This window comes from Bos indicus, chromosome 28 (assembly GCF_029378745.1).
Source record: "Bos indicus isolate NIAB-ARS_2022 breed Sahiwal x Tharparkar chromosome 28, NIAB-ARS_B.indTharparkar_mat_pri_1.0, whole genome shotgun sequence".
NCBI classification, from domain to species: Eukaryota; Metazoa; Chordata; class Mammalia; order Artiodactyla; family Bovidae; genus Bos; species Bos indicus.
The window spans coordinates 17,387,983-17,402,738 of NC_091787.1; the positions used below are offsets into that span (position 1 = coordinate 17,387,983).

General features: G+C 37.1%; 1 protein-coding gene across 2 annotated transcripts in view; it reads right to left on the reverse strand.

The window, feature by feature from the left end:
* Nucleotides 1–14,756, reverse strand: part of TMEM26 (transmembrane protein 26) — a 64,136-nt gene that overhangs the window by 32,656 nt on the left and 16,724 nt on the right. Inside the window, exons 2-4 of one of the 2 annotated variants that reach the window (XM_070782151.1) lie at nucleotides 10,134–10,212; nucleotides 4,438–4,551; nucleotides 3,871–3,948 (exon numbers count right to left, since the gene is read on the reverse strand). In XM_070782151.1, the coding sequence (XP_070638252.1) occupies nucleotides 3,871–3,948; nucleotides 4,438–4,551; nucleotides 10,134–10,212 (271 nt within the window). The remainder of the gene's footprint in view (nucleotides 1–3,870; nucleotides 3,949–4,437; nucleotides 4,552–10,133; nucleotides 10,213–14,756) is intronic. The other variant, XM_019954188.2, reaches the window with a different exon arrangement.

Below are 14,756 nucleotides of genomic sequence, written 5' to 3' on the forward strand. Positions count from 1 at the left end.
ACTCACACCAATGGACACATAATCAAAACAGAAAATTAATAAGGAAACACAAGTCTTAAATGATACATTAGATGAGATGGATCTCATTGATATCTTCAAGACGTTTCATCAAAATGCAGAATACCTTCTCAAGTGCACATGGAACATTCTCCAGGATAGACCACATCTTGAGTCACAAATTAAACCTCAGTTATTTAAAAACATTGAAATCGTATCAAGCATCTTCTCCAACCACAGTGCTATGAAGCTAGATGTCAATTACAAGAAAAAAGCTGGAAGAAACACAAACACATGGAGATTAAACAACACATTAAAAAATAATGAACAGGTTACAGAAGAAATCAAAAGGGAAATCAAAAAATTTCTAGAAACAAATTACAATAAAACATGACAACTCAAAACCTATGGGATGCAGCAAAATCAGTTCTAAGATGAAGTTTTAGCAACATAATCCTACCTCAAGAAACAAGAAAAACATTGAATAGACAACCTAACTTTACACCTAAAACAACTGGAAAAAGAAGAACAACAAAGAAAACAAAAACACAAAATTAGTAGAAGGAAAGAAATGATAAAGATCTGAGCAGAACTAAATGAAAAATAAAGAATGAAACACTATTAAAGGTTAATAAAACTTAAAGATGGTTCTTTGAGAAGATAAACACAATTGACAAATCTTTAGCCAGACTCATCAAGAAGAGAAGAGAGAAGAATCAAATCAACAAAATTAGAAATGAAAAAGGAGAGGTTACAACAGATAATGCAGAAATCCAAAGGATTATAAAAGACTTATGAACAACTATATGGCAATAAAATGGATAACCTGGAAGAAATGGACAGAGTGTTAGAAAAGTTCAATCTTCCAAGACTGAACCAGGAAGAAATAGAAATTATGAACAACCCAATTGCAAGCACTGCAATGGAAGCTTTGATAAAAAATCTGCCAAAAAAAAACAAAAGCCCAGGACCAGAGGGCTTCACAGGAGAATTCTATCAAATATTTAGAAAAGAGCTAATGCCTATACTTCTAAAACTCTTTCAAAAAATTGCAGAGGAAAGAACACTTCCAAACTCATTCTATGAGGCCACCATCATCCTGATACCAAAACCAGATAAAGACAGCACAAAAAAAGAAAACTACAGGCCAATATCACTGATGAACATAGATGCAAAAATCCTTAACAGAATTTTAGCAAACAGAATTCAGCAACACATCAAAAGGCTCATACACTATGATCAAATTGGGTTTATTCCAGGGATGCAAGGATTCTTCAATATACAGAAGTCAATCAATGTGATATACCATATTAACAAATTGAAAGATAAAAACCATATGATCATCTCAACAGATGCAGAAAAAGCCTTTGACAAAATTCAGCACCCATTTATGATGAAAACTCTTCAAAAAATGGGCATAGAAGGAACCTACCTCAACATAGTAAAGCCCATATATGATAAGCCTATAGCAAACATTATTCTCAATGGTGAAAACCTGAAAGTATTCTCCCTAAGATCAGGAACAAGACAAGGGTGTACACTTTCGCCGCTATTATTCAACATACTTCTGGGAAACTAGCTACAGCAACCAGAGAAGAAAAAGAAATAAAAGGAATCCAGATTGGAAAAGAAGTAAAGCTCTCACTGTTTGTAAATGACATGATACTGTACATAGAAAACCCTAAAGATAGTATCAGAAAATTACTAGAGCTAATCAGTGCATTTAGCAAAGTTTCAAGATACAAAATCAATACACAGAAATTACTTGCATTTCTATATGCTAACAATGAAAAATCAGAAAGAGAAATGAAGGAATCAATCCCATTCACCATTGCAACAAAAAGAATTAAATATCTAGGAATAAACTTATCTAAGGACACAAAAAAACTGTACACAGAAAATTATAAAACACTAAAGAAAGATATCAAAGATGACATAAACAGATGGAGAGATACTCCATGTTCCTGGGTAGGAAGAATCAATATTGTGAAAATGACTATACTACCAAATGCAATCTACAGATTCAATGTGATCCCTATTAAATTACCAATGGTGTTTTTCACAGAACTAGAACAAAAATTTCACAATTCATATGGAAACATAAAAGACCCCAAATAGCCAAAGTAGTCTTGAGAAAGAATAATGGAGCTGGAGGAATCAACCTTCCTGACTTCAGGTTATACTACAAAGCTACAGTCATAAAGACAGTATGGTCCTGGCACAAAAACAGAAATATAGACCAATGGGATAAGAAAGAAAGCCCATAAATAAACCCATGCACCTATGGGTACCTTATTTTTGACAAAGGAGGCAAGAATATACAATGGGGCAAAGATAGCCTCTTCAATAAACGGTGCTGTTTAGGTCTTTTTTTTAGCACAATAAATGGTGCTGGGAAAACTGGACAGCTGCATATAAAAGAATGAAATTTGAACACTTTCTAACACCATCCACAAAGATAAACTTAAAAGGGATTAAAGATCTAAACGTGAGACCAGAAACTATAAAAACTATAAAACTATAAAACTCTTAGAGGAAAACATAGACAGAACACTCGATGACATAAATCAAATCAAGATCCTCTATGACCCACCTCCTAGAGTAACGGAAATAAAAACTAAAGTAGACAAGTGGGACCTGATTAAACTTGAAAGCTTTTGCACAGCAGAGGAAACTAAGCAAGGTGAAAAGACAACCCTCAGAATGGGAGTAAATAATAGCAAATTAAACAACTGACAAAGGATTAATTTCCAAAATATACAACTCAATCCCAGAAAAACAAACAACCCAAGCAAAAAGTGGGAAAAAGACCTAAACAGACATTTCTCCAAAGAAGACATACAGATAGCTAACAAACACACGAAAAGATGCTCAGCATCCCTCATTATTAGAGAAATGCAAATCAAAACTATTATGAGGTACCACCTCACACCGGTCAGAATGGCCATCATCAAAAAGTCTACAAACAATAAATGCTGGAGAGGGTGTGGAGAAAAAGGAACACTCTTGCACTGTCGGTGGGAATGTAAATTGATACAGCCACTATGGAAGATGGTATGGAGATTCCTTAAAAAACTAAGAATAAAGCCACCATATGACCCAGCAATCTCACTCCTAGGCATATACCCTGAGGAGGCCAAGACTGAAAAAGACACATGTTCATTACAGCACTGTTTACAGTAGCTAGAACATGGAAGCAACCAAGATGTCCACGGACAGATAAAGAAGTTGTGGTACATATACACTGTGGAATATTACTCAGCCATAAAAGGAACACATTTGAGTCAGTTATGAGGTAGATGAACCTGGAACCTATTATACAGAGTGAAGTAAGTCAGAAAGAGAAAGATAAATATTGTTCAGTTCAGTTCAGTCGCTCAGTCGTGTCCGACTCTGCGACCCCATGAATCACAGCACGCCAGGCCTCCTTGTCCATCACCAACTCCCAGAGTTCACTCAGACTCACGTCCATCGAGTCAGTGATGCCATCCAGCCATCTCATCCTCTGTCGTCCCCTTCTCCTCCTGCCCCCAATCCCTCCCAACATCAGAGTCTTTTCCAATGAGTCAACTCTTTGCATGAGGTGGCCAAAGTACTGGAGTTTCAGCTTTAGCATCATTCCTTCCAAAGAAATCCCAGGGCTGATCTCCTTCAGAATGGACTGGCCGGATCTCCTTGCAGTCCAAGGGACTCTCAAGAGTCTTCTCCAACACCACAGTATTCTAATGCATATATATGGAATCTAGAAAAATGGTACTGAAGAATTTATTTACAGGATAGCAATGGAGAAACAGATATAGAGAACAGAGTTATGGACATAGGGAGAGGGGAGGTGAGAGTGAGATGTATGGAAAGAGTAACATAGAAACTTACATTATCATATGTAAAATAGATGGCCAAGGAGAATTTACTGAATGGCTCAGGAAACTCAGTCAGGGCCTCTGTATCAATCTAGAGGGGTGGGATGGGGAGGAAGATGGGAGGGAGTTTCAGAAGGGAGGGTATATATGTATTCCTCTGGCTGATTCATGTTGAGATTTGGCAGAAAACAACAAAATTCTGTAAAGCAATTATCCTTCATTAAAAACTAAATTAATTTTAAAAATATATATAGGGCAGATCCCAATCTTTTCATTATATCATTCCTTCAGAATTGTCTGTATCTCTCTTTGTACATAGGTCGTCTGATCCAAGTGTTAAAGGTTCCTTAATACTGCAAGTTAAATATATTTATTAATGCATATAAGATATATATGCCCATTAGGCTTGTTAAATATATTCAATAATAGTGCAAAATACAATTTTCTTGTGACTTTCTGAGCCAAACAATTGGTGAATTTCCCTAGGGAAGAATGAGCTGAAAAGTATAGAAAGTGGTATTCTCACCAAATGAAAAGGTGATTTGTTAGATCCCTTAACATACAATGAGAAAGCTCTCACCGTCGCAATGAGATCGTCTGCTCTGTTGGTATGTTCAGCTGACAACAGAGTTTGATTGAAGTTTTCTTTTCTGCTGGTATTCTGTGACAATCCTCCAAATTGGCTACTGCAATACTAAGAAGTATTTGTAAAAAAGCAATGTGTCAGAAAATATCACAGTAGGCAACATTTAAGATGGCTTCAGTGTATCTAAGAGATTATGAGCAAAGATGTGAAGTTTCTGTAGTAAAGCATAAACATTTTCAAAAATCAGAATATAGCCTTGAGATAGAAACCATTTTCAGTTAATATGAGGAAAGAATCAACTATACATGTCCCATTTTCCCACAAGTCTATGAGGCTGTAGATGCTCTAAGTTCATTGTGGAGAGCTATAGAATTTATGAATTGATCTCTGGGGTCCATTTCTTAAATCATGAAACAATTATAAAACAAACCAACAACCAATGAAAGCATGTATGATCTTGGTCAAAGCATTCATTCTATGATTTTATTACTTGTTCAGAGCCTCTTTATCTAAAATACCATTTTGCTAATGTAGGTAATTCAGTTACTTTCAGTCATGTCTGTTAAGCACTGTAACAATCCCCCCAAAATGATAATAATAAATTAACATATCTACCCATCAACATATACATTTAACATCACTCTAGAGGCCAATTTAGATTTATAGAAAAGTTAACAATAGACCTAAAATAAATGGCATTTCCCCCTCCTTATTCTTTCATTTTGCATGTAAATTTCTTTATATGAACTATGTGTGATTTTTAATCCAACCAGAAGCTGAGAATCTGAGGTAAAGAAAGAAAAGAGAAAAGTACATAAGAGAGGAAAGGTGTTGTACTTGAAAATGTAAGTGTAGCCAATGATTATTTCACAAACTCATTAAGAAAAAAACAGACTGATTTTAAAAAAACAACTGCAGAGCTAACATACATTTGAAGTGCACACAAACACACCCACACACACACACAAACACAACCACCACTGCACATCCATGATCACACACTTGGATTTAGAGAGAATTTTTTTTAATGCTATCACTGAGAAGCATATTTTTCTTAATTAATTCTGGATACTTCATTGATCATTCTATGAGCTACTTGGAAAAGTAGAAAGGAAAGTCTGTCAAGAAGCTATTTTTTTTCCCTTCCATCGAGACAACTAGTGTTATGGATGGGGAAAAAAAAAAAAAAAACTAGTGTTATGGGTGAAATGACAAGAATAATTAAGAAAAATGGCCATGTGCCATATCTCTAAGAGTAAAAATGTAGTTGTTTGCACACTTTTTTCTATATAGCTAAGGCTCCAAGAAAAGATAATGAAGATAACAAATTAAATCTTTGAACCAAGCAACAAATCCTCATTGCAGGAGTTCTGTGATTCTAAGAACCTAATGTTCAATAGGAAACATATTTGAACACTTCTTGGCAGGCATGAAAGCAGATTGTATATTAAAAGTGGTGACCTTGATATGTTTTTCACATTCTTATCACTAAAAATCCATAGACATCTTGTTATTTTTTAAAAATAGTCATCTGTACTGCAGCATAAGATAACATGATGGCAAATGGCTTTGTAGCTCATATTACGGTATAAAGACCCGAGTCCCTGTTCATTCTTAGAATTCTGTTTGTTATAAATTGATGGTTTTATGGTAATACTGTTTACAATCAGCATTATATAAGTGAGTTACATGGATGATCGGGGTGCCAAAAAGTCACTTTTTCATGGCCTATGTCTGAAAAGCGTTAAAAGCATTCCTTTGGTTCAAACCAGACATCTTCAAGACCAGAATATTTCCATTGCTTTAATTGTGCCAATTCATAAATAGACTTGCTGGGAGGGATTGGGGGCAAGAGGAGAAAGGGACGACAGAGGATGAGATGGCTGGATGCCATCACTGACTCGATGGACGTGACTCTGGGTGAACTCCGGGAGTTGGTGATGGACAGGGAGGCCTGGCGTGCTGCGATTCATGGGGTCGCAAAGAGTCGGACATGACTGAGCGACTGATCTGATCTGATCTGAAAAGTTAAGGTCATAATTATTGTCACAAATATTTTCTTTCCATTCGTGTAGACCCAGTCAGATTCAGAAGTGAAGGTACAGAATTGATCATCTAAGAGAAATGTTGTCATGAAATAGGTCAGGATGTTTTTCGAATGCCATGTCATAGGTTAGAATGTTTAGGGTGTAGAGTAAATGGAAAATGTGAAAGCAAATTAAATTATCCTTTTCCATCATGAAACATTCAGATGATTTTGATGTAAATTCCTGTAAAACATAAAACACATTATTGAAAAAGGCAGTATGATTTAATGAACTAGGGGTTAAGACCCAGGTTCTGAACCCCAGAACTGCTGTTGATTAGCTGTGTCGCCTTGGGAAGATTACTTAACCTTGCTGAATTTCAGGTTCCTATTCTCTAACATAGAAATCTACATACCATGTCTAACTTAAGGAGTTGCTGGGTATACGAATGAGAAAATGAGAAAAGTATCTGAAAATAGTTTGAAATAAAGAACTATATGAAAATGTATGATATGATTATTATCATAACCAAGATTTCCTACATGAATAGACTAAGAATTTCTGTACCTTCCTTTATTCTGCCATTTTTTATTTCTTTAAATGCAATTCCAATACTTTTTTGTCTCTCACTTTTTTCTACTTCCAACTCTGCCCACCCTGCCCAATTCACAATCTGGGCATTCATTGTAATTCTCAGTGTCAAAATGAGTCAGATCCATTACTGCTAAAGGTCCAATTTGTTTTGTAGTGTGAAAATTAGAGAGGTACTGCCCAGGGCCCAAACATCTCTTTTTTTTTTTATTATTAAAAAGAGAGTTTTTGGTTGCGTGCTATTTGTTGTAATGGGATTTGACCTGTATATCAATTAACTGTGCAAACCTTTATACTATAAGAGCATTTGGGGAAATGAATTGTTATTGTGGATGATAACCATGTCATAGAATTGGATGTGAAAAAAAAAAAGTGATTCAAGTCACCAGAGCTTATTCCCATACCCCTGAAAGTAGTAAGTAGTAAGGAAATTAAAAGTCTCTTCATATCCTAAAAGCTATAGTAACTCGAATGAACCAATCTACTGTGACAAAACTTCTTTTGTATAAACATAGAGACAGCTTTTGACATTAATATTCTTTAGACAGGAGATTTAGGCAGACAGATGTCTTCTTCATGCCTACATTATTGGTACATGCATGTGGAATTCCACAAAACTAGTCCACAGAACTAAACTCCCCTCTGTGTGCCTAAAATGTTGAGCAAGCATTTTCTAGATAAGGTTTGAATATCTGAAACATGTATCAGAGGCTTAACTTTGCTATAAAGTGACCTTCTGTAGCAAAGTAATCTGTGATAGTCTCACAGATTTTACCAGTAAAGATACTACACTATTATTATATCATAACTACAGTTCATCTATAAAACATAATCCTGTACCCTGACCCCTGAGGATGTGAAGTCCAGGCTGCGGTTTAATGGACTGGACTAACTGCCCCCCATCCAGTGTCATACAGGAGCATTGATGACAATCAATGGCTGACCAGTGTCATACAGGAGCATTGATGACCATCAGCGGCTGAATCCAGCCTAGATCCTGCTACCTGGGGTTGCCCACGTAAGAAGTAATTCAGTGAAAAATCAGCACCTGTCTCTAGAGCGGGATGGGGCGAGGCATGGGAGGGAGGTTCAGGAGGGAGGGGATATAAGTCTGCTGCTGCTGCTGCTGCTGCTGCTAAATCACTTCAGTCGTGTCTGACTCTGTGCGACCCCATAGACGGCAGCACACCAGGCTCCTCCGTCCCTGGGATTCTCCAGGCAAGAACACAGGAGTGGGTTGCCATTTCCTTCTCCAATGCAGGAAAGTGAAAAGTGAAAGTGAAGTCGCTCAGTCGTGTCTGACCCTCAGTGACCCCACGGACTACAGCCTTCCAGGCTCCTCCGCCCATGGGATTTTCCAGGCAAGAGTACTGGAGTGAGGTGCCATTGCCTTCTCCGGATATAAGTCTACTTAGAGATTATTCATGTTGTTGTCCAACATAAACTAGCACAACATTGTAAAGCAATTATCCTCCAATTAAAGAAATTTAAAAAATTAAATCAGTGCCTCTATTTATAATTAGGGACTCATACTGGAAGCCACTGTTTCTTTTCTAGGTCAGTGTGGTCTTAATATATATAGCCTATCCTTCCTGATTGTGGGTTCCCTGGTTCCTCTCCTTTACACTTATTTTGGGGCACTTGAATGAAGTTCATATTTTACTAAGTCAGCTCTTAGGACTTCAGAAGTGAATCTGCTATAACCTGCAAAACCTGTATTTTAAAACAGACTATATCAAATATCCCTTCCAAGGCTGACAGTTTTGTACAGCAGAGTACAAATAATGGAGTTCTGTTTTTGTTGTTCCTGTACATGTATGCTAAGTTGCTTCAGTCCTGTTTGACTCTTTGTGATCCTATGAACTGTTGCCCACCTGGCTACTCTGTCCATGGGATTCTCCGGGCAAGAATACTGCGGTGGATTGTCATACCTTCCTCCAAGGGTCTTCCCAACCCAGGGATCGAACCTATATCTCCTGCAGCTCCTGCATTGCAGACGGATCCTTTACCCCTGGGCCAAAGGGGAAAACGTCATTTTATAGGATGCTAGATGATTGGGCCTTGCCCATTCTTTTTTTTTTAATTTTTATTGGAGTATAGTTGCTTTACAATATTTTATTAGTTTCTACTACTGTACAGCAAAGTGAATCAGCTATATGTATACATATATATACAGCCCTTTTGAATTCCTTTCCCATGTAGGTTACCATAGAGCACTGAGTAGGGTTCCCTGAGTTATACAGCAAGTTCTCATTAGTGACCCATTAGTTATCTATTTTGTACATAGTATCAATAGTATATATACAACAATCTCAATTTCCCAGTTCATCCCACCCACCCTCCGTTCCCTTGGTATCCATATGTTTGTTCTCTCTGTCTGTGTCTCTATTTCTGCTTTGTAAATAAGATCATCTATACTAATGTTTTTTTTTCAAATTCCACATATATGCATTAATATATGATATTTTTCCTCTCTTTCTGATTCACTTCACTCTAAGATACTGTCATGGGGCTTCCCAGGTGGCTCAGTGGTAAAGAATCCACCTGTCAGTGCAGGAGATGCAAGAGACATGGGTTCAATCCCTGGGTCCAGAAGATTCCCTAGAGTTGGAAATGGCAACTCACTGCAGTATTCTTGCCTGAAAAATTCCATAGACAGAGGAGCCTGGCAGGCTAGGATCCATGGGGTCAAAGAGTCCAACATGACTAAGCGACTAAGAACCACAGTCTGTCATACAGAGCCCTGCCCATTTTTAGTACAGTAACTCACTGAAGCTGCAAGGGATAAAACGAGAATTGTATACCCTTATGTAAACTGTAGCATATTGGAGGGGAAGTGTTAGGAACAAGACCTCTAACCCAGATTACTAATGAATACTCTTAAATCTTAAATGAAAGCAACACTTTTATTAGTTTAGACAGATCATGGATTCATTTCCTTTTTGCTGAGGGCTCTTATTTAGTCAGTTCTTGATACCTCCAGTTCCTTAGAAAAGTGCATTTCTGACAGAAATTGGATTATAATAGGAATGTAGTTTATTGCTGAGTATTCAACTTTCCAAAAGTACATACCTGGGTTTCATGGTGCATTTCAAGAAGCCATAATGATGGAACAATGCTAATCAGATATAAAAATATGGCTGGTGAAAACCTGTGAATGAGGGGAAAAAATAGTTCAGCTTTTATAATTTTTTTTAAAAGAAAGAAAACAAGTGCACATACCCTGACCACACTGAGTCAAACCTTTTAATCTCCAGTATTTATTTGAAAGGGGAAAATGCATTATGTGATTCCTGCCATATGGATTATAGAGAAACGGAGCAACTGTAAAAGGCACTAGCAGCTGTCATTCTCACTGAATTTCTAATCCAATTAATAGATGTTAATTTTAATACGGTTTAATGGGACACTGCCAATTAGTCTCAGGCACAAAACGGGGTATTTTGTGTTTAATACGAAAGCAAATACAGCAACAGTAAATCTTGATTTTTGAACACTGTAATTTCAGGAAGGTTGCCTACATTTTTTAACATTAACCGGAAATTCTGAGAGCTCAAAAAATAACATTCTGCTAGAAGACAAAAATCAGTTGATAAGGAACAGGACTAAACAAAATCAACTGGCTTTGTGTGTTTCTGCTACACCCAGGAAAAATAAAAATACAGGCACACCTCATTTTATTGTGCTTTGCTTTACTGAGATTCATAGATACTGTGTTTTTCTTTACAAATTGAAGGTTGGTAGCAACCTTGCGTGAAGCAAGTTTGCCAGTACCATTTCTCCAACAGCATTTGCTCACTTTGTGTCACATATTTCAAATTTTCTTATTATTATTGTTCTGTGATCATTAATCTTGGATGTTACTTCTAAGATTCACTGAAGACTCAGATATAGCTGGCTATTTTTAACAATAAAGCATTGTTTAATTAAGCTTTGTTCATTGTTTTTTAAGACATAATGCGCACTTAATAGACTATGGCCTATTGTAAGTATACTTTTAAATGCACTGGGAAACCAGAAAATTCATGTGACTCTGTGTTTCAGTGGTATGGAAATGAACGTCCATCTCCAAGGTATGCGTATACAAACAAACCACAGATGAAGGGTTTGGTATTTCTTTGAGGGCTACCTATAGTAATTATTTTCAGACTCAAATTCAGAGGGCAGTCCATAGAGAGGACTCTCATTTGTACTTGGACACATCAAATTTAAATGTTAGTTTTGCCACTGACCTCTCAGTTTGCTTCCTAATCAACAAAATGGGAACAGCCCCATAACAAAAACCATAGACTGGGTGGATTAAACAACAGAAATGTATTTTCTCACAGTTCTAGAGGTTGGAAGTTCAAAATCAGGCTTCCAGAATGGTTGGGGTTTAGTAAGAGCTCTCTTCCTGGTTTTTAGACAGCCACCTCCCACTGTGAACTCACATGGCCTTTCCTGAGTGCATACACTTCACAAGAAAAGAGAGAATTTCTCTCTTCTCTTCTTATGAAGCCACCAGTCTTAGTGAATTAGGACCCCATCCTTATGACCTCAGTTAACTCTACCGACTTCCTAAAAGCTCTGTCTCTAAATATATTTACTCTGGGACTTAGGGCTTCAACATATGAATTTTGAGGCAACACAGTTCAGTCCACAGCAGTCACATTTATCTCTCAGGAATTTTTATTATTTAGTTGACCCTAGAACAACATGGAGATTAGGACTCTCTGTGTAGTTGAAAATCCACATATAACTCTGAGATCGACCCTCTATATGCACAGTTCCACATCCACAGATTCAACCAACCGTGGGTCATGAGGTACTGTAGTATGTATTTATTGAAAATAAGATGCATATAAGTGGATTTGCACAGCTCCAACCCATGTTGGAACTTTCTATAAAGCAGTGTCTGGCAGAGTTGTACATTCTGTAACAAGTAGCTGTTACATAATTATGGGATGTCATGCAATGAAAACACATCCTTCAAAATTTGAACTAAGATAAAAATTACATACTTTACAAATTTATTTCTTCCAATTGCATTTTATTTTAGATTGGACTCTTGTTTTATAAATCATCTTAAAACTGTAAATCAGTATAATTTTATTAAAATACTTTTAGTACATTCATGCGATGGTTTAAGATGACCTGAAAAATAGAAATGTTAATTGCTCAAAAACAGAATTTGAGATGAAAATCTACTAAAATCGTATGGTTATAATCCGGGGGAGGAGAAAGGGAGTGAATAAACCTAAATGGAGGAAAACATTTAGAATGGACTGTTTAAAGGCTGTTAACCTTTTCACTAATATCTCCTTTCAACTTCTGGGAAGAGAAAGAGAAAGGGCAAGTGAAAGCAATTCTTAAGAAAATCAGTATTTAAATAGATATTACCCTACCATCAATTTCCTGCAGAAATTAATTTGAAATAAAGGGTTATGGGTCATGATATTATTAGAATTTGACTTAGACAATGGTTGGGCTGCAGAAAGATATCCAAGGCCCCCATGTCAAACATGTTTTTAGAAAGAAAAGGAACACTTAATTCTTTGACCTCCCGTATCAACGGAAACATCAGGAGAGAATATTTCCTTTGTGAAATTGGGGAAGGATATGAATTCTGGTTGGAAGGACAGTTGGAATATGTAAATCTTTTTTTTATATGTCGAATGTTGGCTGGACTGCAATTTTGTTGACTCTCTCAGGATTAATTTTAGGATTAACTGGCCTGGCAATACTGTTAAAATAATAATCTAGGGAAGCTATATACTGAACATATCATAGTTCTTGGAAGAGTTCAAGAATAAAATAATCAATCACCCTTAATATCTTCTGTGCATAAAATTTATTTCTACAATTGGAAAAAAGACTATCCTGTTTCAACATGTTTCCTCTAATTAGGAATCTAGTTATATATTTTAAAAAACATTCAAAATCCAGGATTTTCTCTGTTGCCTATTACAAAGACTATAAATTCCCTAATCAGATACATATTCAAAGCCTCCTCCATTCCTCATCTTATCTCTACTTCCCTTTCCTCTACCACATCCTATCAAGCTGAGCAACTCGGGAGTTTCAACCTGCTGTGTATTTAAAATGAAACAAAACAAAATGTTTTGGAAACTTTCCCTTGTTCCATCCCTCTTCGTCAGACCTATTTGACATCTGTGAAAGGGAGTGGGAATCCCATTAAGCACCTGAGAATTAATCATATTCAAGTCAAGAGCATGTGAGTCCATTGTCTTCCTCCTCCTCCACCCCTGTTCCTGACCCTCTTAACCCTATACCTAAGAGGATTTGCTGGAATTCCCAAAGGCTTCCAGGAGAATTACCAAGGAAATGCCTAGTCCACAAAGTGATCAATAGCAATTCAGAATTAGGAACTTCCTCCCCTAGCTCCTCTCTCTCTCTCTCTCCAGTAGCAGGCTATGCTAGTTGTTCAACTGATTTTTTTTAATTATAGAGAAAATAAAAGTCTGTTATCTAGAAAAGTATTGAAAGGTATAGATACATTGCATTTTTTACATGAAAGGTATATTTCAGCTCTATGTTTTATTGGACCATGGGTCCCTATTAAGAGCAAAGGACTCTATCGTCCCTTCAAGGTTGGTCCATCTGAGAAGAGAGGTTCTGATGTGGATTTTGGAGCAGATGTCCTTCAAATTATGACTACTTGTTTCAGAAAGCCCTGCTCTTATATCTCTATCTATCAGTACCCTTCCTATATTTTGAAATACAGAAATTCACTGCAATAATTAACTTTAACTTGTACTTCTCTTGTGACCCAGCACATTCTCCACTGTTTTCTGTTGTGTGTATTTATAATACGATTCGGCAGATCCTGAGTCTCTAATTTATGTCCTTTCCCTCTTCCATCTCCTTCATCTTTTCCTCTCTTCAGTAGTCTCAGCTGTCTTTTTAAATCTCTGTTGTTGTTGTTCAGTCGCTAAGTCACGTCTGACTCTTTGTGAACCCATGGACTGCAGCACGCCATACTTCCCTATCCCTCACTGTCTCCCAGAGTTTGCCCAAGTTCATGTCCATTGAATCGATGATGCTTTCCAACCATCTCATCCTCTGCTGCCCTCTTCTCCTTTTGCCTTTAATCTTTCCCAGCATCAGGGTCTTTTGTAATGACGTGGCTCTTAACATCAGGTAGCCAAAGTATTGGAGCTTCAGCTTCAGCATCAGTCCTTCCAGTGAATATTCAGGGTTGATTTTCTATAGGATTGACTGGTTTGACCTCCTTACTATCCAAGGGACTCTCAAGAGTCTTCTCCAGCACCACAGTTCGAAAGCATCAATTTTTCACACTCAGACTTCTTTATGGTCTAACTGTCACATCCGTACATTACTACTGGGAAGACAATAGCTTTAACTATATGCACACTTTGTTAGCAAAGTGATGTCTTTGCTTTTTAATATGCTGTCTAGGCTTGTCACAGCTTTCCTTCCAAGAAACAAGTGTCTTATAATTTCATGGCTGCAGTCACCCTCCACAGTGATTTTCGAGCCCACAGAAGAGAAAATAGGTCACTGCTTCAACTTTTTCCCCTTCTATTTGCCGTGAAGTGATGGGACCGGATGCCATGGCCTTAGTTTTTCAATGTTGAATTTTAAGCCAGCTTTTTTCACTCTCCTCTTTCATCTTCATCAAGGGGCTCTTTAGTTCCTCTTTGTTTTCTGCCATTAGAGTGGTGTCGTCTGCAT